Source organism: Oryzias latipes, chromosome 4 (assembly GCF_002234675.1).
Source record: "Oryzias latipes chromosome 4, ASM223467v1".
Taxonomy (NCBI): Eukaryota; Metazoa; Chordata; class Actinopteri; order Beloniformes; family Adrianichthyidae; genus Oryzias; species Oryzias latipes.
Window position 1 is genome coordinate 31,254,833 of NC_019862.2, and position 24,720 is coordinate 31,279,552.

Sequence of the window (24,720 nt, forward strand, 5' to 3'; positions counted from 1 at the left end):
GCAGAACGCATATCTGAAAAACAACAAAACACCAAATATGTAATGAAAAAACTATTAGCACGGTGACGGGACAGACAATGTAGTGTTTGTGAACGCAGAATGGTATGCGGACTGCAGCAATATAATTAAGATGGGCGGGTTTGTGACTCCTTTGTTGTCGAGTGTTTAACTTAAGTGACAAATCATCCGAACGGGCCGGGTCGCCCAATATCTCCCAGCGTTTGCAGGCTCTGCTGTTAGGTAAACAAGCACCAGCGAGGACCACGCCGTGTTACTCCGTACTGGAGTACCGGCTCCATCCTGACAATTATTTTCCTGTATGCATGACATTGTGTCTGCCCGTATGCATGTGCGTGTTTGCCTTCCATTCACCTGTGAGTGTTTACTTAGATTGTGTGTGTCCACACTGTGCACAAGCCCGTCCACAGGACGGCCTTTTGTTCACTCAGTCTGAATGTAAGGCTGTGTGCTTTAACAGTTAAATGGGACAATGATTGTGTGGAGGTTGACATTTACACGAACGAGCTGTAATTAGAAATATTCGCTCCTCTGAAATGGATATTTTCGTGTAAACCCAGACTGCCCGGGCTCCGGTGGACAGTCGGGTTTCAGGCAAACCACAATCTAATTGACGAGACAAAGAGACAGAAACACAGCAGCACAATTCAGACAGTCACTGCACGCCGGCAGAACCTATTACCGTTTAGCTTTGCACTGCTAACAATGCCGAATGTGACAGCTGTGCTTACCTCCTTCTCCTCCTCCTGTTCTTTCCTCATCTGCTCCAGGCGTACCTGTTCTGCCTCCTCTCGCTCCTGTGCTTCTCTCTGCCGAAGCAGGAAGAGGTTTCATTCAAAGAGTTCGAACATTTAATGGAAGTCATTCAAAAAGCAGCTATCGTATAGGCAGAGATAAAACCCGGTTGGTCGGATTTAAGGATAAGAAGCTTGAGACCAGACGGTTGTGGGGATTTACTCCGTACCTTTTTACGGTCGGCCTCTAGAGACAAACGGTAGGCTTCGTCCTGCTCCCGCTTCACCGTTTCCCTGGCCTCTCGCTCATCCTGCAAAGCGGGAGAATCAAAGTTGTGTCCATTAAAAAAAAAAAAAAAACCCACACACAAAACGGAAAACAGAGGAACAAAACATCTAAGCTGTGGGGCCACTTACAGAAGGCAGGAAGAGAAAGAAAATGCAGCCTGTAAAGTGTGGTGATGTACAAACATCAACTATGAAAGAGTAGCACTAGAGTGGAATTCATTGTGGCTGGGATGTCATTTAACAGACCCTGAACCTCTTTTATGTTTCTTCATCTCAGTTTCACCCTCCCTTTCCCTTTCATTCATTCTGCCCCTCTCTTCCTGTTTGTACAGAGGGAATAGGCCTTTCTCCTTCTACCTGCTGTGGCTACAAAGTGTTTTATAAAGACCGTGTCTACATACGAGGATCCATTGTGTTAACGTCGCACAGCCATTAGTTCCCCGTTTTCTGAAGGCTCCCGCTGTGCGCCGGCCCGGATATGACAAAGTAGGCTTATTGTGACCATCAGAAGGCGACTGAGCAGAAAAGCGGTGGCTGAGCCCAACGACGGTGCGGATTGTTGCATTGAAACAGAACATGCAAAGATACATTTGTGCTTTTGACCGACATAATGGAGCAACGGTGAAAGGAAACTGTAAAAAGAATAGCGGGACGAGACAAAAGCATCAAAAACGCCTACTGTCAACAGACGGACCCGAGTCACGCAAACAGGTCACACAGCAGTTCATGAAGTAGAATGGACTTCAAAGGGTTTAACCAAAGAAAAAAACAATAATAAAGCAAAATTGTTCATATAAACCTTCCACAAGTCATACAATCTAAACCGTTTAAAAGTACAATAAAAATAGCAAAAGCATTACGTTGATTTTAATAGATTTTGATCGTAGTTATTCACATTATGAAGTCATCTTCCTGCACAAAACACCTTTTTTGTGTCAAATAAAATCCAGGAAGTCATTAAAATACAAAGACGACACAGAACTGCTTCAAAATGTCAATGAAGATTTCTTCAGTTTGCGTGTGAGAAAAATATTCGCCAGTTATTTCCTTTTTAGTGAGAAACATTTTGAGTCATAGCTGCATTGTTACAGTTTGTCTTGGTTGACTGACTCTTCGGCTCCTTGAGATAATCCACTGTGACACACGTCAAATAAAGATACATTGGTAATAGACGAGGAATGGAAAGAGTGACAGAGACGAGACACCAACGACAGAAAACACAAAAAAATACATAAATGTTCAGAATGCTGAAATCATGGGGGAAAAAAAACCCTGGTCTAGTGATTACACGAAAAAAAACTTTTTACAAAAAAGCTGCAAGCATTATTCTGCCGGGCGTTTTTCCAGGAGCTCTGAATTTCAACTTCGCTACAGACGAACATGTTTGTGTCGATTCTTGTTCATCCAGGTAGGTTCCAGTCATTTTTAGGCAAACGTTTCACATCTAAAAGTACAAACCAAGTCTAGTTGACTGATTGACCAGCACCCAACTACAAATCTGCAAGAGGAAAGACACCAAACGACTCCCAATCAAAGTCTTTATCACATCTGAATGGAAAGCTTTTGTGCTTTTTCCTCTGAATAAATCGTGCTTTACCTTCTGCGGTCTCGCAATTTAGCATACTCTTTAAAAACATTTTGTTAGGCACACTGGTCGCGTGTTCTGCATCCTGACTAGCTGTAGACCACTGTGGATCAATGTCCTCCACGCTGTGTCGGCTGTACAGAACATGTAGAGTTCATCAAAGCCAATCGTTTTCATTCTGTAACACTTTATTTTTCTATCAAGGTTCGATTCCCGCCTTGCCTGCCCGTGTGTCGAAGTGTCTTTGGGCAAGACGCTGAACCCCACCTTGTGTGTGTGTGTGACTGTAAAGCTTTGGGCCTTGTAGGTAGAAAAGCTCTATATACGCCATTCACCATAATGTTCCCGTCTGTCTGAGTAAAGTGTAATCATAGGTTATTTTTTAGAAGGTAACTAAACAAGTCCAACTCTGCAGCTCTGCTTCTTTTCAACACTTTCCCTTCGTTTTGGTAACACCACACCTGATCCAGGTTCTCCGTAGGAGGTGAGGAAGACCAGATCAAGCAGGGCCTAAGGACCAGAGCAGCGTGTAATTACTGATTGAAGTGACCCACTACAATGAAAGTGTGGTTTTCACATGTTCTTGTGGCATTTTTCTGATGGTGGGGGACGTTTAGGAACATTAGGATCAAAATTGCTTCTCTGTGTATTTCGTTATACAAACTGTTGAACATCAGGAGTAGTTGTAAAATGCAATTTGAAAAGGTTTGTATTTGTTATGTAGAAAATACGCTGGGCGGGAACAAGCTCCCCGCCCAAAGCTGCCAGCTACGGAAATTGGGGGCGCGGTGCCAATGGCCCCACTCACAACTCAAGAGGCAAATTTCTAATGAACTATGACAGTTCTGCACAATATGTCCAAGACAATATGTCTAGCAGACAAAAAAACCTAAGAAATATGAACACAAGACTATTTATGAATGTTCTAATGGCAAAAACTGAATGTAGATGCATTTTTTCTAAAGGAAAAGAATTTAACCGCAATGATGCACACTGGTTGTTTTTGCAGGGACTACTGGGAAATTTCCTAGGGAACTGGATTTTGGAATTGTGGATTCAGACGCGCGGACAAATTGGCAAACGCCCTATCAAGTGCAGTAAGCAGTGAGTGAACTCAGACAAAGCTACAGATTGAATGAGGCACAAAAACAGAGGAAATAAACAGTTTCTGCATTCAGGCATCAGCGGCTCTTGGCGTTTGGGAGCTGCTGATGCTTGTTTGGACGTCTCACTTTACCACAGGGTTACACATTCAACAAAAGGCTGGAACAGACCAACAACAAACAGGGTCAACGTGGCAGACAAAAGATTCTAAGAAGTGAAACATTTCTACACAGAATGGGCTCTAACCTTACCTCATCTTTGATGTCCTCTTGCTGTTGTGCTGTGAAGATCTCCATGGCTGCCATTAACCTCATCATCAGCTCATCCACTGTTGTATTGCCTAAGGTTAAAAAAAATCGTCCCATTCATTAACGTGTGTGTACATTTCATGGTAGTTAGTGGTGCTAAATGTTGTTTAAAAATGACCTTGAATAACGTTTAGAACTTCATTGGATGTGCGTTTTCCCATAACTATAAGGAGCAGGGGGAATTGGTCCGTGTTGTACGTCCGTATGGTTTGTGTCACCACGCTGCCAAAGTGCCTCGTGCACATGGTGAGTAACCTGAAAGACAAAGAAATGAATGAAACGCACTACTGCCACCATTAAACCCAATGCTCATCCACAGGATACGTCAGCTAACACACATTCCTGGAGCCGACACAAACGCACACACTTTATAAAGCTGCATCAGAGCACAGAAATACGCACAACTCCTGGCATTAAGGACTTTAAAACCAATTCTGCATTTTCTTATTCCATCAGAGTGACATGCTATCTCAATTGGAAGTAAAGAAGAATTAGTATTCCTCACCAGACGCCCAGAATTGATAGGGCAAGAGAGGATTTCTTATTCCATTACAAAGACAGAACTTTTTAAATTAACATTTCAGAGAGGGAAAAGGGTAGCAGGCAGCCAGGGCCCCACCAAGCTCCCTGTAAATGTCATAATATTAATGAATTGCTATAGACTGAATGCAAATATAGATTAGCTTTTTCTCCTGCCTTTTAATAAGATCTACTTTAATAACTGGGTAGTAAAAAGAGAGAAGTGATGGAATGGATAGAGAGACAGCGGGTCAGGGAAGGAAGGTGGATAAAAAAGAAGGAAGAAGCCCAAGAAGGAGTGTAACTCATTAAAAGAGAAAGTCAGAGCTGTGGGATGTGACCACAGAAGAGTTCACAGAGGAGAAGGCGGTCATGTGGCTCAAGCTGAAAATGTGGATGTTACAGAAAGAGGCCGACCAATCTAGAAACAGAAAAAGACTTTTCTAAACCTCAAACTACTGAGTGTTTCTGACAGATTATTTAAACCTGACATTTGCTCCTTCTCACCTCTGAACCCCGTTAGAAAACGATAACTTCCCACAGAGAAACTCTATTCCATAATGAAAGGGCGGACAACAATGGACACTACCTGAACAGGTAACCTCATTTTAAATCCTTTTTTTTTTGGTCCAACAGCTGAGCAGACAGATGAGAGCTGAACGCCTCTCATGGTGGACAGAGTTTACCGTCACAACAGTTGGTTCTGGATCTTTTAACACACTAGATGTGTATTTGTATGAACCCCCTTTTGTCATTTAGGCTAAACTTTATTGATTTTTATATGAATTACATTTGTATCCTTTTTTCGTTGGACCGGATGGAAAAAAAGAAGAGGAAAGAAGGGAGGGATGTTGGAGACAGGGGGTAAAAGAAATAGTTTTGCCTTAGTCACAACTGCCGTTACGGGTCGATTCCGGCTGTACAAAGCTACAGTTAAGCCATGAAATTCAGGGTGAACCAGTTATGTTTATGAAATAGTAGGACTACATGAAGTATATAGCTATCGATAGGTTGATAGTATTTCACCTGAAGCACAAGTATGGACACACTAAAGACGTCAAGCTATCAGGAAGTGAGGTGAGCATTCAGGTGTCTCATTCAAGCAGAATATAACCCGACAAAGAATGCAATCCGAGTCCGTCCCAGCCCACCGGGCTTTAGAACGAGGCTTGCTGAGAGGAGGAGAAACACCTGCAAGCAACTTGCAACTAATGTGTTTAGGGCTCTGCTTCAATGCCTAATGAGACTGACAGTTTCTAATTTGTCACCCGTCCCATCTCAGTATCTTCGTGCAGATGCAGACGCCAAAAGAGTTAATGTTTCTCTGGACTGTCAGTCCGCATTGCTTCACATCAATGTGGCGTATTAGGATGCGAGTTGACTGTCGAGACCTGACAGTTGCTCCAGTGAGCAGCTGATGACTCAAACTAGTACTGTAGCACTGCAGGGAATATTTGTGCCAGCCACCTGTGCTGGAGGTATGGGAACCGGACGCTCCGATTGCTTACTGTGTCGAGGACTCGCTTTCAGAGCAAGCGTGGGCGCGTTTTGCTTTTTTCAAATTTTGCTCATCATCTAAACCAGTTATATTTTCAATGTGGAGGATGTCAGAAGGAGCAGTCAGGCGTGGACAGAAAATATGCAGACGGGAAAAAAAAAACCTGCTCTAAAGTTAGCAAAGGTTACTTTGGTGCGACGCCGTTTGAAGAATCCAAATCTACACAAACCACTGCTAATTTGTCAACATTTTTCCCGCACAGACGGTAGCTAATGGGTCAACATTCACAAACACGCCCCGTTAATTTCCCACAAGTGGCAATTACGCTGGCATCTGATTAGGATAAAACATTCCAGTATCAGCAGGTTGACGACCTTCTCACACACACCATTAGGATATCTTTCCAACAGCCTGTTTGGCTAATGCCAATCATGGCTCACTTTGGATCAACCAGAGAGCGTGAGAATGTGGAGCAGTGAGCGTGTTACCTTGCACATGTGCATGCATGCGTTAGCAGCAAAGCTGCGACTGGCTGTGTGCAAAGAAAAGCTCCAGATGTTGCCGCTCTTTCAGTGCGCAATAAAAAGGCCCAGCTGGGGCAAAAAGCAAAGGAGGCCAGGGGAACAGAAAGGAAAAGGGAATGAAGGAAGGAGGGAATTTCTTTAAAAGGAATAATAAAAGGGGGTGACACCATGCTGGAAGTCTTTCTTAACACCACGGCTAGCGGAGGGCAGGCTCTGGATGGTTCAGGGAATGCAGACAGCATCATGACGCACAAATGAACATGAGGTTAGAAGAAAAATACTTTTGCATTAGGTTCTGCAAATGAGCATCTTCCAAATTCAACATCCTGTAGAAAATAGCAACTGTAGTTTGTGGACCAGCGCTGCTCGGAGCGGTAAATCTCTAAATCTTGACACTGGAGCTTTGCTTTCAGGACAAATAGAGACACAGAGATGTGTGGACTCTGAAGAAGTCCTTCATCTCCCACTGACCCTCTATTCAGTCAGCTTAGTCAAGATAGCCCAATCAGGGGCCTCCCCGTGCAAACACAACGCCTTTTGTTAGCACGCCACCTCCAAGCTTCAAAAAGAGAATGAAGCTGAGGGGAGAGTGAGAAGACAGAGATACGGGGTGTGAGCAGTGGACTGAGCGCTGAATGCCAGCAATTAAGGACATGTCAATCTGATTCTTAAATGCAGTTCATGTGTTAAATGAGGCTCCAGCATTTCTGTTAGAACTTCCTGCATACACAACAAGAGCGCGTTTAGATATTTTAACATGTCAAGTCCAAAATTCCTCAGTTCTAAAAAGGGAAAAACAGGAGGAGGAAGAGGGACAGATGAAAACCACATTAACCGTCTCTCTGGGGACAATTCATTATATAATACAAGACAAGATGACGGCACGCTTCAGACTCCAGCCATTTTCCCTGCATGGCAAAATCAGGCTCTTCTCATGGTGAGATACCTCAATATCTTCTTTATTACGTTCACCTCAGTATTAATGCAAACAGTCTGCTCTGCCAGACTGTCAGAAACGTATGAATAAAACATAAGCAGGGCTGCGGCGGGGCAAAAATAAAAAACCTTTTGGAACTTTTATGTGTTTCATTGTGATTGTCATCCATATTTTTAGCTTTTGTATGAAATATTGGATCCGTTTTGCAAACTCTCAAAGTTTACGAGATGGAAGTTTTAGAAACAAACCTCAAGCAGAATCTTTTGAACATAAAGGACCCAAAACTAACCCATAAACCTGACCCAGCATTGAATCCGTTTGTGTAATCTGTGATGATGGTTGGGAACCGCTGGGTCACCTGGCTTTGTTAGCTTCTTTAGTGACGTCCCAGGCCCACGTGATGAAGTTCTGGCTCAGGTAGGACACGATGGAGTCGGCGCACATCATTTGTGAGCAAAATACGTTGCTGAGAACACTGTCATCATTGTGGAGGTAGATGGCCAGCAGCTTTCTCTGTGGAAAAGCACAACAATCAAGAGTTAAGCAAAGATAGGAAAATACTTTATCCACTTATTATTTTTCAAACTTTCCTGATAAAAGTGAACTTTTTATTAAGAGAAAATAAACAAACATTGTGGATGTTATGTTTGTCTATAACATGCTTCTGAAAAAGCAGAATTACAGGCCAAAAATCAAATTTTCCATCATTTCAATCCAGACTGAACAGAGGGAATCTTTATTTGATTCTAAATAAATAAAAACTCAAGGAAATCTCTTTAACTGGAAAAATCTACTTATGTATTTGATTTGATTTATTGATTTATTTTAAGCATTGTAGTCAAAGCAATAAATAATTTACACAGATTTATCAAATTCATAACAGAAATGCTGAAATGCATAAATTAAAAAGACAGAAAATAAAAAAAAACAAAAGAATCATTTAAATCACGTTTGCTTGATTAAAAACAGTGATCATTAACTAAAGTCAAGTAAAGTTTGATTGATTGCTTAAAAAGGAGCAGGAAGAAGTGAGTTTATATAATCCCCCCCTTACTGAGTTCATCATTTGATAGTTTTTATAATCCAGTTCTGATCTCATAGATTCATTTCAAGTAACAAAATCCAGTGCTTAGCAATAATTGATTAAATAATCAATGGGTTTGCATTTTCCAAAAAAAATCAATTCAATTTCAATTCAATTTTATTGATCTAGCCCAATATGACAGCAATAGTCATGTCAATGGGCTTCATATCGGTAATTGTATCGTAAACATAAAATCATAAGGAACATGAAGTCATAGAATTCCATCCATTGAGGTAGTTTTTTTAGGAAAAAGCTTAAAACTCCTCTTTTTAGCTGAGCTTTTATGCAGCTTTCACATTTCCTCATGTTTTAATTTGGTTTTAAGGACCGTTTCTCCCCGTTTACTTTTTGTATACTGAGGCTATTATTGAGATTACTATTATTTTTATTGTAATTTACATTACATAAGGCACTGTGAGGTGTTCTGTAGCAGGAAAGTGTTCTCAGAATAATGTTGAAATTAAAGATGCAGCTGATTTGGAGTAAATGGATTTTTAAAATCCACGCTGTGCAGATGTTCGTTGACTTGTATAAAATTGTTTAGCTTCCTGTGGGCGTCTCATCACTGACAGCTTACGGGCGGATGAAGAGCTAGCTCGACTCTGACAGACCGAAGCGGAGCCTCAACTCACAAAGACAAAAGAAAAAGAAAAAGCAAATACCACTCTAAATCAAATGAAGAGGGCTGTAAATAAAATTCTTTGAGGATATGGAGAAAGCAAAACAGACAAATCACTCTGTTTATTTTACACCAAATGCCAGCAGCCTGCTCAGGTTAGTAGCAGCAAGGCCAGACAATATTGACGAAGCTCCAAATCCAAGGATATTGACATCATCATATAAGCCTGCAAGATTTTCCTTACAGACAATCTAATTAAAAAACAAACACAACCACACGCATAAAAGGTTTTGGGGGGGCAATGTTGAAAATAATGCACTTTAAATTGCATGTGACTTCTCCCATAAGAGAGCGAAAACAAAAAGCAGCGTTTTTTGCCGGGTTCACTTTAACCGCGGGCGCCTGGGAGCTGAGGGGTCCGGTTCTCAGGAGCAGTGGTCCAGGCTACGTACGACAAAAAGCAAAAAAAGAAAAAAAATCTACACAAGGCGTAAAAATCTGAAGGGGAGGGGGCTGAAAGAAGAAGTTGTGCTATACTGTGGACTGTGTAGAATGGGAATGGAGGAGCACTGCTGTGTTTGCTCAACGATTAGTGCTTTAGAATAATCTCCAGGGCTCCTAGAGGGAAGGAGCCGGGACTCATTCACAGGGCCGATTCAACAGCCTGAAAAGATTAAACACTCATGCTGAGAAGACAAGCAAATTCTGTCTTGAGGGAGGAATGAGTGTGAAAAAAGTGAGAGTTGCACAAAAAGAAGGAGGGGAAAGAAGAAAAAAAAACACACTTTTACGCTGGTGTCCCAACACGCATGCACAAGTGAAGGATTTCTCCTCACACATGCATGCTCAATTAGAGTAAGTGTAAAGACTAATCAATGTAGGCATTTTGGCCAACTGAACTCCTTCATCTTAGTTAAACTGTCCGTACCCCTCTGTTCGCTCTCCGCTTTCAACTTAGATCTTTTGTATTGCTGGTCTTAGCGGGGAGGAGAAAATCCCTCTGTTCAGCTAAATTACTGGTTCCAACCTGAGAGAGACAGTGACCCCATAGCCCTTCCTCACACCTGTTCACCTAAATCCCAGCAGCCTTTGTGCTGAGAAAACTGACGGTTTCATACAGCAAACAAACTGGGATGTTTCATCAATGTTTCTCTTACCTCCAACACAAGAAATTACACAAGGGCTCCGTTTAATACTCAAGAGTTCCTAAAAGATCAGATTTTGTACACCAAAAAGCTACTTGAATGTCTGCCTTCAAAGCCACAGCCTTTCATTACATCATAAACCCTCATTTGGTAAAAGTCTCTAGTGTGGAATAGTCTACATGACAAAACAATATATATACAGCAATTGAGTTCTTCTATTAATTCACTTTCTTATTACAGAGTGAGTCAGAAGTCTCCAGATTCATTCTCTCTCGTGTACATTTTATTTACATGCCCCCTATAGAGCCCCTTTATTTTTTAAATGGCATGAAAAATACAGTGCTCAGAATACAGGAGGTGAGTTTTCTGCTGGAAATCCCACATTGAAACCGATGTAATCCTACCCTTCCACCTCCAAAGACCAAGTCCTTCACTCTCAGCTGTTAAAGCCGTCTGCACGGCAAGAAAAGCCAATATTAATAAAAACCAAAATACCAGAAGATATTGTTCTCATATCACAATGCAGACTGCACAACTGAGGTGTGAAGCTCATGGACCTTTTTTCTTTTGAGAGTTCGGGCATTTCTGCTTCTCTCTTTTTTTTTTTTGGCCCATCGAAAATCAAAAACACGATATTGGTCAGATAGCAAACATGGAACTACTGGGTTTTGCAATCAGATGCGATTAGAGGCGATTTAGTGTAAAATTTCACATTTTTAGGGGTTTAAATAAAAGCTCAATCAGGTTTGGTGATGAAAACCGTAACATAGATTCAGGAAAGCCCTGCGACACACTGGCGACCTGTCCAGGGTGTCCCCCGCCTTCGCCCCTAAGCGGCTGGGATAGGCTCCAGCAGCCCTGTGACCCCGAAAGGGACAAACCAGAAGAAGATGAATGAATGTTCAGGAAATCTTTAGTAAGTCTTACGTTTGTGAATCTTGTGTTCAACACTGTTGAATAAATACATAGATTTATCTTGACATTTTAATATTTAGAACAGTTTTTTTAAGGTACTACATAAAGCAAGAAAAAACCAAATCGAGCTCAATAATTAAGATGCTTTGATCTAATCCAGTCGCCATCTTTGGGATCAGAATCATACATTTGTGTACATGACTGACATCCAGCTATGTTGTTACTTTAGTCATTGAAAATGAGCCCAATATGAATAATATTAAAGACCCACTCCAATGAAATCTGTGTTTTGGTGTTTTTTTCTTGTGGCATTTTTCATGATGGAGGATGTGCATAAAGATAATTAAGCATAAATTTGCATTTTTGAGAATTTCTTTATTCAAATTGTTGTCAATCATGAGAAAAGGAAAACATGTCGTCTGAAAAAGATCTCATTTGTGATGTAGAAAATATGTTGGGCGGGGCCACAAGCTCCCAGCTCTGCTCCATTCTGATCATCTGTCAGACACACAGATCCATGAACGTCTTTGTTTTCCTGGTCTGAGCTGGAATCTGGATCAGGACTGGACGGCTGGATGATTCCAATATTGACCACTATTTTTGTTGCAGCAGTAAGGTTAGGTTGGGGGAGCGCATAAACAGATCGCTCTCAGTTATGGGCGCCGCAGAGTGGTGACCAGCGGTCCCGCCAACAACTCAGAGCGCATTTCTTATGAACTATTGCCGCTTTGGAGAAACTATGTCCTAGAAAACGATTTTGGCTTAAAATGGCAAAATTATCATTAAAAGAACCCTGGGACCACTTTGAAAATGGATAAATAAAAATGATCAGAGAGGCTTTTTCAACCATGCCATATGTTGGAATGTGGTCGAGAAGTTTAATTTATCGACGACAGAAGATCTGATCGAAAATCAAACAAATGAAACCAACCTAAAGGCCTCGATCTGTCATCTTATAAAGATTGGTCCTTTTAGAGCTCATCAATGTCTTTGTGCCATTGATGTAGACATTGTGTTAAAAAAATATATTTCTGCCTTAAGAAATAGTTATAAATGACATCTAGTGCTTTAAAATTTTAAAGTAGAGAGGATTCCTATTTTTAACATTTCCTATCTTGTTTCCTATCTTGTTTAAACAAACCTGCTGTTTCTTGTTTTTTTTACAGGACCCTTCATGTAGATTCATACACCAGTTTTGTCCTCATTCTAGTTTTCTTCCACCGGACTAATCAAACGTAGAACCGATTTGGAGAGGATTTCTCCGACTCCTTGTGGGCTAAAAAACCTTAGCTGGTGACCAACATCTAATTTAAACTAAAGTTTAGTCTGTAGCTCCTGGAATTTAAAATTTGTGGTCGTTACAGACTTATTTGAATTTAATATATATATCTTGACAAGCTTTTAGCTGATTTTTCCATCTTTACAACTCACAAACGTATTTATGCCCATTACACTTTCATTGAATTCAATCTTTTTTACATAGCTCGATATCACAACACAGTTGTCTCAATGGGCTTCACATCAATAACTGTACAAAAACATAGAATCAGTCATAAAATAGGAATAACTAACTGCTAGACTAAACTAGACAGACCCTGGACATCCCTACACTTAGACCCCTTCTTCTCTGTGAGAAAAGAGGACTTGATTTAGCATCGTCTTGATTTAACTCAGCCACACTTATTTTGTTTTAAGCTTTTTCTAAAAGCTGCTTTCAGCTTCAGCTCATCAATACTTTATGTGTGCTTCCAAGGTGGAGTACAGTAAAAGACATTCATCGTGTTATATCTGCAGACCCTCAGCAACGCTAGGACAGTCAGGACAGGATCCTCATGTCTGACAGATCAAGTCTGTGTTCATAATGCAGGCCAACTCCAAGAAGTGCTTCTGTTTCCTGAGTTTCAGTTTATTTTTCTCAATAATTAAGGTCATCTCAAGATGATATATCCTGCATCAGTGCACATTAAGACTAGGCTGTAACCTAAACAATAGACAGTTTTGTGAGAAAAAACTTACATCATGAATTTTTATTTTCTTTCTTTTGTTGCCTCAGTCTATATCTGTTTGGATGGTAATTCTCTTTGGCGGTCTCTGCCCTCTACATAGATCTGGTAAATGTATACGTCTCAGTGTCGTACGCCGAGCGGCTGCTCTTTCCTCTTGACTCTGGAGAGCTACTGCCAGGGTTTAAAGTGGATACTTGGCAGTGATAAATCCCTGAACTCCCCACTCCAGAAAGGCTATGAATTTTGATGCGTCTTTGTGTGTGGCAGACAGGAGAGCGGCGTGGAGAGCGGGGTTAGAGTGATTAACCACGGCGTTGATGGGGATTTAGCGGGGATCGTGGTTGGTGATGGGTGGCCCGTTTCTCTGTGCGCTCCGACCAGCCGCTGATCCCCAGGAGAGTTCAGCTCAGCTCTGCAGCCCAAAGCATTTTCATTAAGGATGGATTGAGTCCATCTCAACAGAGCCCCAACACACACCTTTAGAAACACTTCATCAAATGCAGTGTTTTGCTTAGTGATTAGCTTTCCCCGTCTTTGGGAGAGTGCCACTGATTCCTCTGTTTATAAAACAGCAAAGTTATCTGCTAAATCTGCCCCCATTCCAGTGTCCTTGTAATAATCTGGGCCTTTTCCCTGAGAAAAAATAGGATTTTTTAACAAGACAAGGCGAACAGCGAATGAAGAGACGGCTGAATGGCTGCTGTAATGTGTGCACATATGCTACTGTGTTGTGAAACCATCAAAAGCAGCATGTTCTGGCCTGTCGTCCAGGCTACTTGTGACAAAACATGACAAACAAGAAATCGCTTCCGTTTTTCATAAAAAGTCCTCGTGCTCAACAGCTTCTCTAAAGCCATTTTAACCGCCGCACAGTTGGCGGGCTAAATCAAGCTCAGTCAGAGTGAAGCGAAATGCGGTGAAAATAAATATTTCTGTGGCCCTGTGCAGTGTACAGCACAGCGGTACAGTACACACACATACCCACACACACACACACACACACACAGTGAATCACCACAGACACATCCGCCATATTGTGCTGGCTTAGAAGAGGAGATCAGCTGAGATGAAGGCACGATGCCAGGCTTCAATATAGGGTTAAATTTCCCAGCAGAAAATATGTTTACGCGTCATTTTTTCCACCGAGTGGGGAAAAAAGCTTTCATCTCACAGTTCGGACCGTGTTGATAATTGTACCCTTTAAGTCATTTATATAACCCTCTTCCTTTGTTCTCCTGGGGATCTGAACCCCCAACATCTTGCCATGTCCTCACGGTTTAATAAGGCTGTAATCCACACAAGCTGTCAGTAGATACAAGCATTCTTAAAAGGGCAACGCTGCAGAACAGCAAAATGGACAGCGGACCGCTAAAAATAAAGCCCGTCGCCACGGTGACGAGGGTAAAATTTCAGAAAATGAGTCATGGGGTTATACAATGTCATAGATGCAAAGTTACAGAGGAAAAAAACACGCACTAATATACAGAAATTGCATTTTAAAAACACAATCTACATACACAAATTAGATGCTTTGACTATTTTTCTTAGGGGTTCCTAACCCCAACATTCAGTTTGTTCAGTTTCTGCATAAATATCAGAGCAAAGATAATGGAAAATTACTTCTAACCTGCAGTGTGTAAAAATTGATGATAGCCTGATTCATTTTAAGCGATTAATCCAACTCTATTTATTTAATTTTTATTTAATGTGTCCTGTGTGTGCAGTATATATCAGTGGAAATGTGAAATGTGATTGATGTCTCTTTTTGGTGCATTTTGTCTTTATTTTAAGCAATTTCAGCATAAAAAACAAACAAAATCAAATCAATAAACCAGATTTGATCAACATGAGTAATTAATTATGGATGCTCTGAAAGAGGTGACTTCTGAGCCTAAAGGCAACCAAACATGGAGAAGGCAACCTTTTCTGTTGCATGAGTCAAGAACATCCACCACAGATGGATGAAGTGAGGTTTGAGTCTCCAACTCAAAAGACGTTTTCCTTCCTGACCGGCTAATCAGGTCAATGTGAGGCTCCATAACAGAAGATACAGAGAAAGGAGCATGACAGAGAAAACAATGAAGCAATGTCATTCCCTGTATTTTCTTAAACAACAGAAATGGATCAAGTTCAAGTGCCATCTGAAACCATCTCATCTCCATGAGCGGTTTTGACCAAGCTTCAGCTGTCAGGACAGATGGCTTCACATCTGACTACAGAGAACGTCACGATGCAGGAGGGGGTCGCCGTAAACCCGCTGACTGCACACAGGTGATGCGGCTGCAAAACAAGGCCTGGCGGTTCAGTCACCAACCGGCTTCCATGTGTCACGGCTGAGTCTCTACTCCACCCGGCACGTGTGTTTAGACACCGCCATGTTGCTCTGTCCTACCCAGAAGGCATTGCTCCAACAACAAATTCAAATCTAACTAGAAGGAGCTGCATTTCCAGAAGAAAAGGCAGGGTTGACGCTATATCGCTGAATAAAAATGAAACTTAAAGGGGAATAATTGGAAAAATATATATATATATATATATATATATATATATATATATATATATATATATATATATATATATATATATATATATATATATATATAAAGAAATAAAGAAAGAAATGATCAAAGTTAACCATAAACAAAGTCAAAACAGCTCAATAACATAAAAGATATGTTTGTGAAAAATGTCAGCGAGCCGGGTTTCGAACCAGCGAGCTTCTGCTCTAAGGATTCCCCATGGATTTCAATGGAGGCAGAAATCCTGGAACATTTTGGAAAAGTTCAAGGATTTGAAGGAGCAGAAGTCATAGCTGGGAAAAGCTGAAAGAGCTGAACATTTGGATAGTTGAATGGTTGAAATAGCTGAAAAATTGTAGAAGTTAAGCGGCAAACATGGAGGAAGATACTAGAATAAAGAAAGAGAAACAGGAAAACAATGGATTGAAAGCTTTACAGCATTCAACTAAATAAAGCTGGATGCTCACTGAACAGTCTGAAAGGAACTGACCACAGTTTTGTTTGGATTTAAAACTGTGTCAAATATTTCTTCTCAAATTGATGTGCAGCAACGACTGCTCCAAGATACTAACCTAACATGTTTTTGTTAGCAAACGGTTCCAGAGCAGTAAATTACAGGGAACTGTTCTCTAGTTGAGGATCAATAATCCATTGCACTTGTTTAGTCGTCTCTGGTCTTCTCTCTTAATTACCACTGAAGCAGCAAAGGGTTATCACACAGTTCCAAACGCAAGGTTTTAATTTACCACATAATAACAGAGGTTATTGTGAAACCAGACATGTTCATAGGAAGTTCCATTGACTAAATTATAAACCAAAGTAAGGTTCAGGTTAGTGTTTTTTATTGTCTTGAGACATTAAATTATTGATTTGACCATTTTTTCCACCAATATTCAGCAATTAAGAAGCCTTTGCAGGTTACATATGATGAGAATGTTTTCCTTCCCACAATCTGGGTGACAGGAAAAGATCATTTAACAGCCAGATCTGTGTTCAGAGATAATAATACACTGTTTTTATGAAGTGACAGAGTTAACATATATACTGTGAACTGGAAATATCAATGTAGTCATTTATCAGGGCTTGTTTTAACACTTATTATTGGGGTTTTAAAGTCCCACAAGTTTAATTTTAAAATCAAAATATAGGAGTAATACAGCTTTTCACTTAACAGAGAAAGGATGAATAACATCCTACTCCGTTTGCAGTCCCCCTCTGTCAGTTTATGAAATATATCCATAAAAGATGTAAATATAAAACATTCGAAAGAAAGAAAATTATAATTCCTTTCACACACTTGCAGCAAAAAGGTTAGCGATCAAAGCACATCTGACATTCTGGACAGTTGACTTACATCTCTGGCTTTGCCATAGAAGGCCTCTTGAGACGCTGCCTCCAAAGAGCCTATGAAGAACATTGGGTGGGTCTCTCCATACCTACCACACACAGAGCAGGTTTACTCTTCAATCCAAATGGGAAACATGGCTACATTCAAGCCATTTGGTATATAAAGATTCCTCAAATCAGTCCCTGACACAGAACTCACCTTGAGGAAAATTCGGCAGTAAAATGAAGTAAGGCATCTGCTTCATTCTCACTATTCTCTGGCACTACAGAGAGAGAAAAAAAAGCAGTTTATTCGGGGAATTACAGTATGAAGCCAGGGTTTCACTTCCCTTTCAATGAGCTTTTCCGTCCACTCACTCATAGGAGATTTCCGACAGGTTGAGGATCCCATTCCGAACATCTCTGTGTCGTCCACACCGAATTCAGAAGCATCTTCGAAATCGTCGCCCTCGCTGTCGCTGATCATGTGGACGTCTGCACTCTGGAGGCAAATCAGACGTTAGCTTGTCCTCAGGGAGAACGGAGGAAACGCACGTCGGCTTTTATGTGAAGCACCTCTTCTGTGGGTTCCTGCATGTTGGCTGGTGAGGATCTTCGACAAACACTAAGGTGATGGCAGGGATAGCTGATTCCAGAGAGGGCTAGTGTCATCTACGAACCAAAAAACAAGAAAAAGGAACATTATGTCTGGTCTGATGAGCAAGAACAATCCCATTCATAAATAAAATGCTTTACTAACTCCATTATTCATAAATTGAATATTCACTATAATAAAACTAACCAAAAAACAAATTCCACTTGAAATCAATGATTTATAAACCAAATTCTTTAAAAACTAAACTAAACTAAACTAAAGCTGCTTCTCTACACCTTCAGTGGTTTTCTGGAAAGGTGTGACTGACTAATGAGCTCCCAAATCCATAGCCTGAAAAAGTCAGCTGGGACTCATTACAGCTACAGTGTCTTGTATCAGATCTTTGGGGATAATAAACGCACTATTTTGGAAGAACAATAACACTTGGAATAAGTTCTAGAACTATTTAAAAAATACTAAAGACATCGTGAAGCTGCGGATGTTTGTTTAGGTCCACAATTACTAATGAATGACCGGTCAGCATTTCTCAAAGCCTGCTTGAATGTTGCATTACCGAGGAATAATGCAACCATTTATTCACCCACTGACTAATTGACAAGAGGCCATCAGAAAGCCCAGAAGCAAAGACTTTTCTGGGAGAATGCACTCCTAAACAACAGAGGGGAAAGCAGGGAAGCTGGCTGTAATAAGCGGCAAAGAAGCTGCTCGACCCCGCAGAGGTCCTCTGATCTGCTTCCATTGTCAGGTACTAAGACGCACAAAGAACAGCTGGACACGGGTGAATCAGGAGACGATTACATGCAACGCCGACTGAATCTGAAAAGAACTGCACAGACTGAAGGGAGCTTCTCCCCAAAACGAGACAGGAGTGAATGGTGTAACCAGCAGAGCTTGTCAGCAACTGTGACCAACACAACAAACTCTATTTTCTAGTTTAATCAAGGCGATATTCAGTAAAATGCATGAAACAAAAACACCTTGTGTGTTGCTATTGTCCCAACACGCTCTTTAAAAAAATAAGTTAAATATTACATTTCCATTCATTTAAAGATGTTTTATTTATAGTAAAATGTCTGAAGAAGGACTTTATCAATTCCAACATGCAAAAGCAGCGTGTGACCAGCAGAGTTGGTTCTGTTGAACAACTTTAACACCTTTTTAATAGTTTTAATGAGGTTCCTGTTTTTATATTTAATGTTTTTTTTGGTTTGACATAAGTTCATGCAGCCGACATATAGACCTGTAGATCAAACCCAAATACTCCAAGCTTAAGAACAATTAACTCAACATTTCTCAAAGCAAAGACTTGAATCTAGACTCTGAATGTATTATTTTTACGTTGGATGTTTAAGACAATCTGGATGAAGCCCATCTATAGAAACATGTAGTTGTAGAGTTAGATAAGCTAATTCTCTCCTAGAGTTCTGGTTCATGGCCTGTCCATCATGGGGGAGGATCCCTCCTTCGTGTGGACACCCCTGAGGTTTCATTTTTTTCCAGAATCTTTTTTTTTAGGAGTTTTTCCTTACCGATATGAAGCCCACTGAGATGACTATTGTTGTAATATTGGGTCATATAGATAAAATTGAATTAAACAAAATAAGATAAAAGACTATAAAAAGAATGGCATCATTTTAAAAAATAATACTTTATATTGACAGAACTTTGTGGAGAGTCTTGCATTTTTACATATAAACAAACCACATTAAATAATTTAAAAAAATGTCAAACATTGTTTTTTCTCCCAGCACAGACACCGGTCTGTCATGGAGGTGGAAGGATGCTGGTTTGGGCTCATTTTGCATTTAGTTTTAACTGAGCAGAACCAAACACCAAACCATAATAGTCTAACAGATACAGTTTGAACAAAAAGGGTAATGAAACAGTGATGATCCAAAGCACACAAACACATTTTCTACTAAAAACATGCTTAAAGATGCAATTTCTGTCTAAAGTTACGAAAAACAAACCAACAAAGATGATTAGAAATGTATGCATGGAAAGAACCAAAGTTGTAGATCAAAAGTTATCCTAAAAACCAAAAACATTTTTACATTTAACCGCTAAATGGATGTACAGGCCTTACATCAATTTCATTTTTCGTAACGATGACTTTCTCCAAATTTTTTGCTCATATGAGGTTTTTTTTTTTCATTTTTTATTTTGAAGATCTGATCCTTGTGAAACTATTCCGGACATGTAAATTCTTAGAACTAAAAAATGGCGAGTTTCTTTCTTTACAAGTCAAACCATCTTCCCTGTTTACATATCGATTTTTCTGCTAAACGGAGAAAATGAGTTCTGTCACACTGATCTTTAATAGAAAAACAGCCATTTATTGAAGCTTTCAGGAGGACGAGTGGGGATATACTGAAGCCGGTTCTAATATTGACCCCTGTGTTTATAATTCCCACCAGCGCAGCAACAAATGAGATGATATATGAGAAAGCCAGTATCTCCCGTGACATTTGAGAAAGAATAATATCTTGATGAGTGTTCTTCCTCTGTGTTGTCTTAAGCGCACCGTCTAGACTGCCTAGCGCGATTTAAACTGCAAACCCGGAATGACATCACACATCAGCTTTTTTTTGTAAAAGTGCCTCACCGATTACTCATTGAAAAGCCCAGCACTGCACTCACACAATGCAGAAGAAACAGATTGTGTTTCTTATGTCACCAATTCAAAGCAAGTGTTTGCTTGACAATGAAAAGCACGTCGGTGTCAGAGCAAGGATGCAGGAGGAACACCTACGAAGAACACTCAACTGGATTGCTTCGTCTTTGTCCGTGCAATTCAACCCTAACCAACTTTGTACCGGAGAGACGTTTGTTGAGCAAATGAGACATTCAGATTTAAAAAAAGGACGGAGCATCGCCAAGGACTGGGTTACGAAAACATCACACTATAAAACTAAATTCTGTGACAAAAACAGAATGTGATAACAACTGTCATGCTTCCATAGTTAATTCAAACTAAAATCCTAAACACTGATTTCCAACCAGGCATACATGAACATCTTTGTGTACATATAAAAATAGTACATCATCGTCTACTTTAGAGGACTTTTAACCTGGTTTTCCCATTTACTACCTTAACAATTTGACTTGTTTGTATTTCCCAAAAGCCTTCAATGACTTTTTTTGAACAAGTCAGTAGATTCAGTCCCAGTGCAACTAAAGAACACAAATCCAGGAGATGGACCAATGGCTCTGAAGTCCCGATCATCTTTTGATCTATTGTCAAAACCTTCTCTGTGGTCTGAATTTTGATTCTGCTGTTCTTGACAAAATCAAAAAAACCTCTGTTGTTTTGTAAGACATAGCTTCTGACGATGCAATTTGCTTTTCTGCTTCTGATTCACAACTATTTGAATAAACATTCAGAAATGCAATCTGAAGTTTAATTTTCTTTATATATGGTTTCCATCAGAAAAAGCCATAAGAACACGATAAAAACAGCATTTTCATCAGAGTGGGTCTTTCACTCCAACTCTGGTCAATCTGGAGTCAGTATAGGAATGGAAGGAGCCATCACTCACAAGGTGGAGTCCCAAATGAAAACATGACGTTCAGTGAAGCCTAAATGCACAGGAGTTCACCGTGGATACATTACATATCACTCTTACTTATACACGTCCACCCAAAACCACATTTGTTTGGTTAAGAAAAATGATTTTACACAACTGGATCTTTCATTGATAAAATTAGGAACTTTTACATCAAAAACTAACCAAAAGCAGCGTTTATACCAATATGTACATTATCCATTTGATTATTTCTTTCAATAATTTCTTGAATTGAAATTGCAACAAATAAAAATAGATCTGATTTCGGTTGATCGACATAACCACACACGAGCAGACCTTCAGGATGTCCTCACTGATAACTTGCAAACACAGAATGAAAAATGGCAGAGAAAATGTAAAAGCAGCAAAGATAGGATGTTCAGGCGTTGAAATGGGATGTTTTTTCTTCCAGCCCCTTTGAAAGATTGGAAAACGGAGTGGATGGTAACACCATGTTTGTGATCAAAGGCTGCTGGGATTGGATGGCTGAAGGTATTAGGGAAAAGTAGAGAAATGTAAATGACAAAGGTAATCGTTCAAAGGTTTTGTTCTCTGGTTGACAGTCAAATCTTAACAGCAACTTCTGAGAAGATCTCAAAAAATCGTTTTCTGCTCTGAAAGAGAGGCTCTTGGCTGAGGACTTAAGTGTATAAATAAAGTTGGTCACTTCCCGCTTCAATGACAGCCTGAATTAATGAAGGAGGGGAAGTGAAAAGGGGGGCTTGTGTTGAGTGGCTCTCAGACGTCTTCCTCGCTTTGACCCAATGGCGTCCATCATCTTGAAGAACACGAGTGTAGCTCAGCGCTTCAGTGGTGAAACGTGGAAACAAGGTTCATGCGCCGCAGGGCACGAGGTCCGGGGAGGATGAGGTTAACCCCCCCCTCCCCAAGTGACCCTCTTCTCATCTCCACACAAAAGGAACTGGCTCCTCTTTTTTGGATTCTTTTAATTAACACTTGCATTGAGACTGGAAGCATTCAGCGGCAGATACAGGGAAAGAATTTCCCCTCTGTTATCCCCACCCTCCTGTCCATCTCCCCCCTTGGCTCTTTTTACCCTCTTCTGCTATTCTTTTTCTTTTTCTCCGCTCCTCTCCCTCCTTTTTTCTCTGCGTGTTTCATTTTTCTTTTCTAGTGTCGGCAGTGTTTGGATTGGGTGTCTGGCTGTGAGAGTGAGATAATTACCGCTGACAGCTGCAGAGAAGGCTATCACAACCACAGTAAACCGCGTTACTCCACCATGTTGTTTATGCAGCAACACAACGCTGACAGAAAAAAAGGCAGGGTGGGGCTTTGAGGAGGACACAAAGGTGGTTTCTGAGAAGTTTTGCGCTATTGCGATGTAAAAAGAAAAAAAAAGAGGGCATGTTGTCATTCACCGATGCTTAAATGAGACTAAACTCTAGATGAGGAGAACATTTCCTCTGAAGAACACTTCAACGTCCTCCCAGCTACACAGACGGCTAATTTGAAGGAAAAGACTCCACAAAATGTCGAGCTACATCATTTCTGAGGGCTCTCTGATGCTGGCCTACAATCTGCTGGAGGGTATTGGTTAAGTCTGTTGCTACGGTAACCACAGGGCCCTCTTCAATAAACTCTTGGTTCCAAAGGCCCCAATCAGGTGCAGAATGATTCCTTTTTTTGGCTGCTGGGAAACGGGCGCTGCACTACGAGGCCAGGCATCTCAGAGGCTACTCGGCATTAATACATTAGCAAACACCATGAAACACTGCATAAATGTCAAGAATTATCTACTAGGAGGGTTGGTGAGCAGGTACATGACAGGCAATAAGTCCTGGCTGTCGATCATAGCAACAGGTGTGGATAAAAAGCACAGAAATTCAAAACCTCTCTGATGGCATTAAGCCTTTTCTGGAACGTCTGATGCCAAACTGTTGGAGGAAAAAAGCTGGAAAACTCAAAGTACACAACAGAAGAAGGCTTGATCAGTGTAGCTCCATCAGCAGAGGATGCTGGAGTCCAGTTGGCCTCTCAGATCAGCTGTTGTGAAGACCCCTGTCATCATCCTCTGCGCTGTTCCGAAAAGCTTTTCCAAAGCCTCCAGAATCAAGAGGCATTTGGAGGCAGAGCTACATCATGGTATTTGTAAATAATGCCAGAGTATTTGATTTGATCTACTTGGAATAAAGTGAATTCCGTCAAGTTTTAACTATTGCAAAGCCCAACACACTTCCCTCTGCTCGGGAACTTTCTCCAATGCTGTGGAGGCTCTGGTGATGTGCTAAACCCAAAGAAAATGAAAACAAATGCTCAGACAAACAGTCACACAAGGACAGTGTGCTTCCTCTCATAATCCTTCAGTTGGCTAGGCGGGACTATATTACAAACTGTATACTTGTGAACACATAAAAGGAAATATTTGATTTGTCAAAAATGGAAGGACAGCTGCACTGCCTCAAGTGTGCTTTGGAGAAATGTCACAGAATTTTTAATCACCTGTTCTGAAAACTAACAGGAACAACATTTTGCACATGTATCAATCAAACATGGTTTGTGCCGTTACACCTAAATATGTCATAATGTTTTCTGCACAAAGAACAAAATGAAAACACCAAAAAAATAACATAAATGCAAATAAATACGCTAAAGTAAATAAGCGAGGTAACCACAGGGATCCCACTCACTTGAACACAGAGCTAAATGGTCGTCAAATCATTTGTAAGTCGGACAGCGTGAAGAGCTAAAAGCAATATGGGCCTCTGCCGTCGGTATTGACCCAAACCCCCAGAGATGAGCCTGGGCTAATGAGCGAGACGCAAATGCTGGCTCCCCACCCGCCCACTAGGCCAGCCAGGCCGCCGGCTTTCCCTGTTAAAACCTTCAGACGTTTCAACAAGGGGGCTATGGTAAGTGCAGAGGCCGTTATTCTTCTTTGTCGTCTCTCTGCTCCCTAATATTTCTCCTCAAAGAGAGAACAGACACGGCCGAGGCGTGTTCGTCAGGAAATGACGGAGCTCACGACCACATCAAATTTATCGTCCTTTGCCTGGCTGCCAACCAAAATCCAGGGACGATCCTCAAACAATAGGTGTGTACTATGTATATGTACGTTGGAGTATGGCTAACAGTAATGCAAATGTCTTATGCAGAAATATTTCTATACCTACCGTAAGTACTTCCCAACCACAGCATACTACAGAATTACAGTGTTCCTTTGATAAGTCACGGTTCACCTTTTGCAACCTCGCTGTTTTGAGGATTTGTTTTAGTGCAATTTAGCGCGTTTTTTTGTTCTTTTTAAGCAACGTAACATGTTCTGCCACCTGATTGGCTCGTGACCTTGTCAATCAATCTACTCTGTCTTTGGGCGGAGTGCCATCGGCTTGCTGAGGCGAGCAGAATTTTGGGTTCATTCTAGAACACTGGACTTTTTTTTCTATCAAGG

At 40.8% G+C, this 24,720-nt stretch overlaps 1 protein-coding gene across 1 annotated transcript in view; it reads right to left on the bottom strand.

The window, feature by feature from the left end:
* faf1 (Fas associated factor 1) overlaps positions 1–24,720 on the bottom strand; it is a 60,525-nt gene that overhangs the window by 12,479 nt on the left and 23,326 nt on the right. The window contains exons 9-17 of the mRNA XM_004068368.4: positions 17,706–17,801; positions 17,508–17,631; positions 17,350–17,413; positions 17,158–17,239; positions 7,874–8,028; positions 4,156–4,292; positions 3,981–4,069; positions 983–1,063; positions 750–827 (exon numbers count right to left, since the gene is read on the bottom strand). Coding sequence (XP_004068416.1) covers positions 750–827; positions 983–1,063; positions 3,981–4,069; positions 4,156–4,292; positions 7,874–8,028; positions 17,158–17,239; positions 17,350–17,413; positions 17,508–17,631; positions 17,706–17,801 — 906 coding nt within the window. The remainder of the gene's footprint in view (positions 1–749; positions 828–982; positions 1,064–3,980; positions 4,070–4,155; positions 4,293–7,873; positions 8,029–17,157; positions 17,240–17,349; positions 17,414–17,507; positions 17,632–17,705; positions 17,802–24,720) is intronic.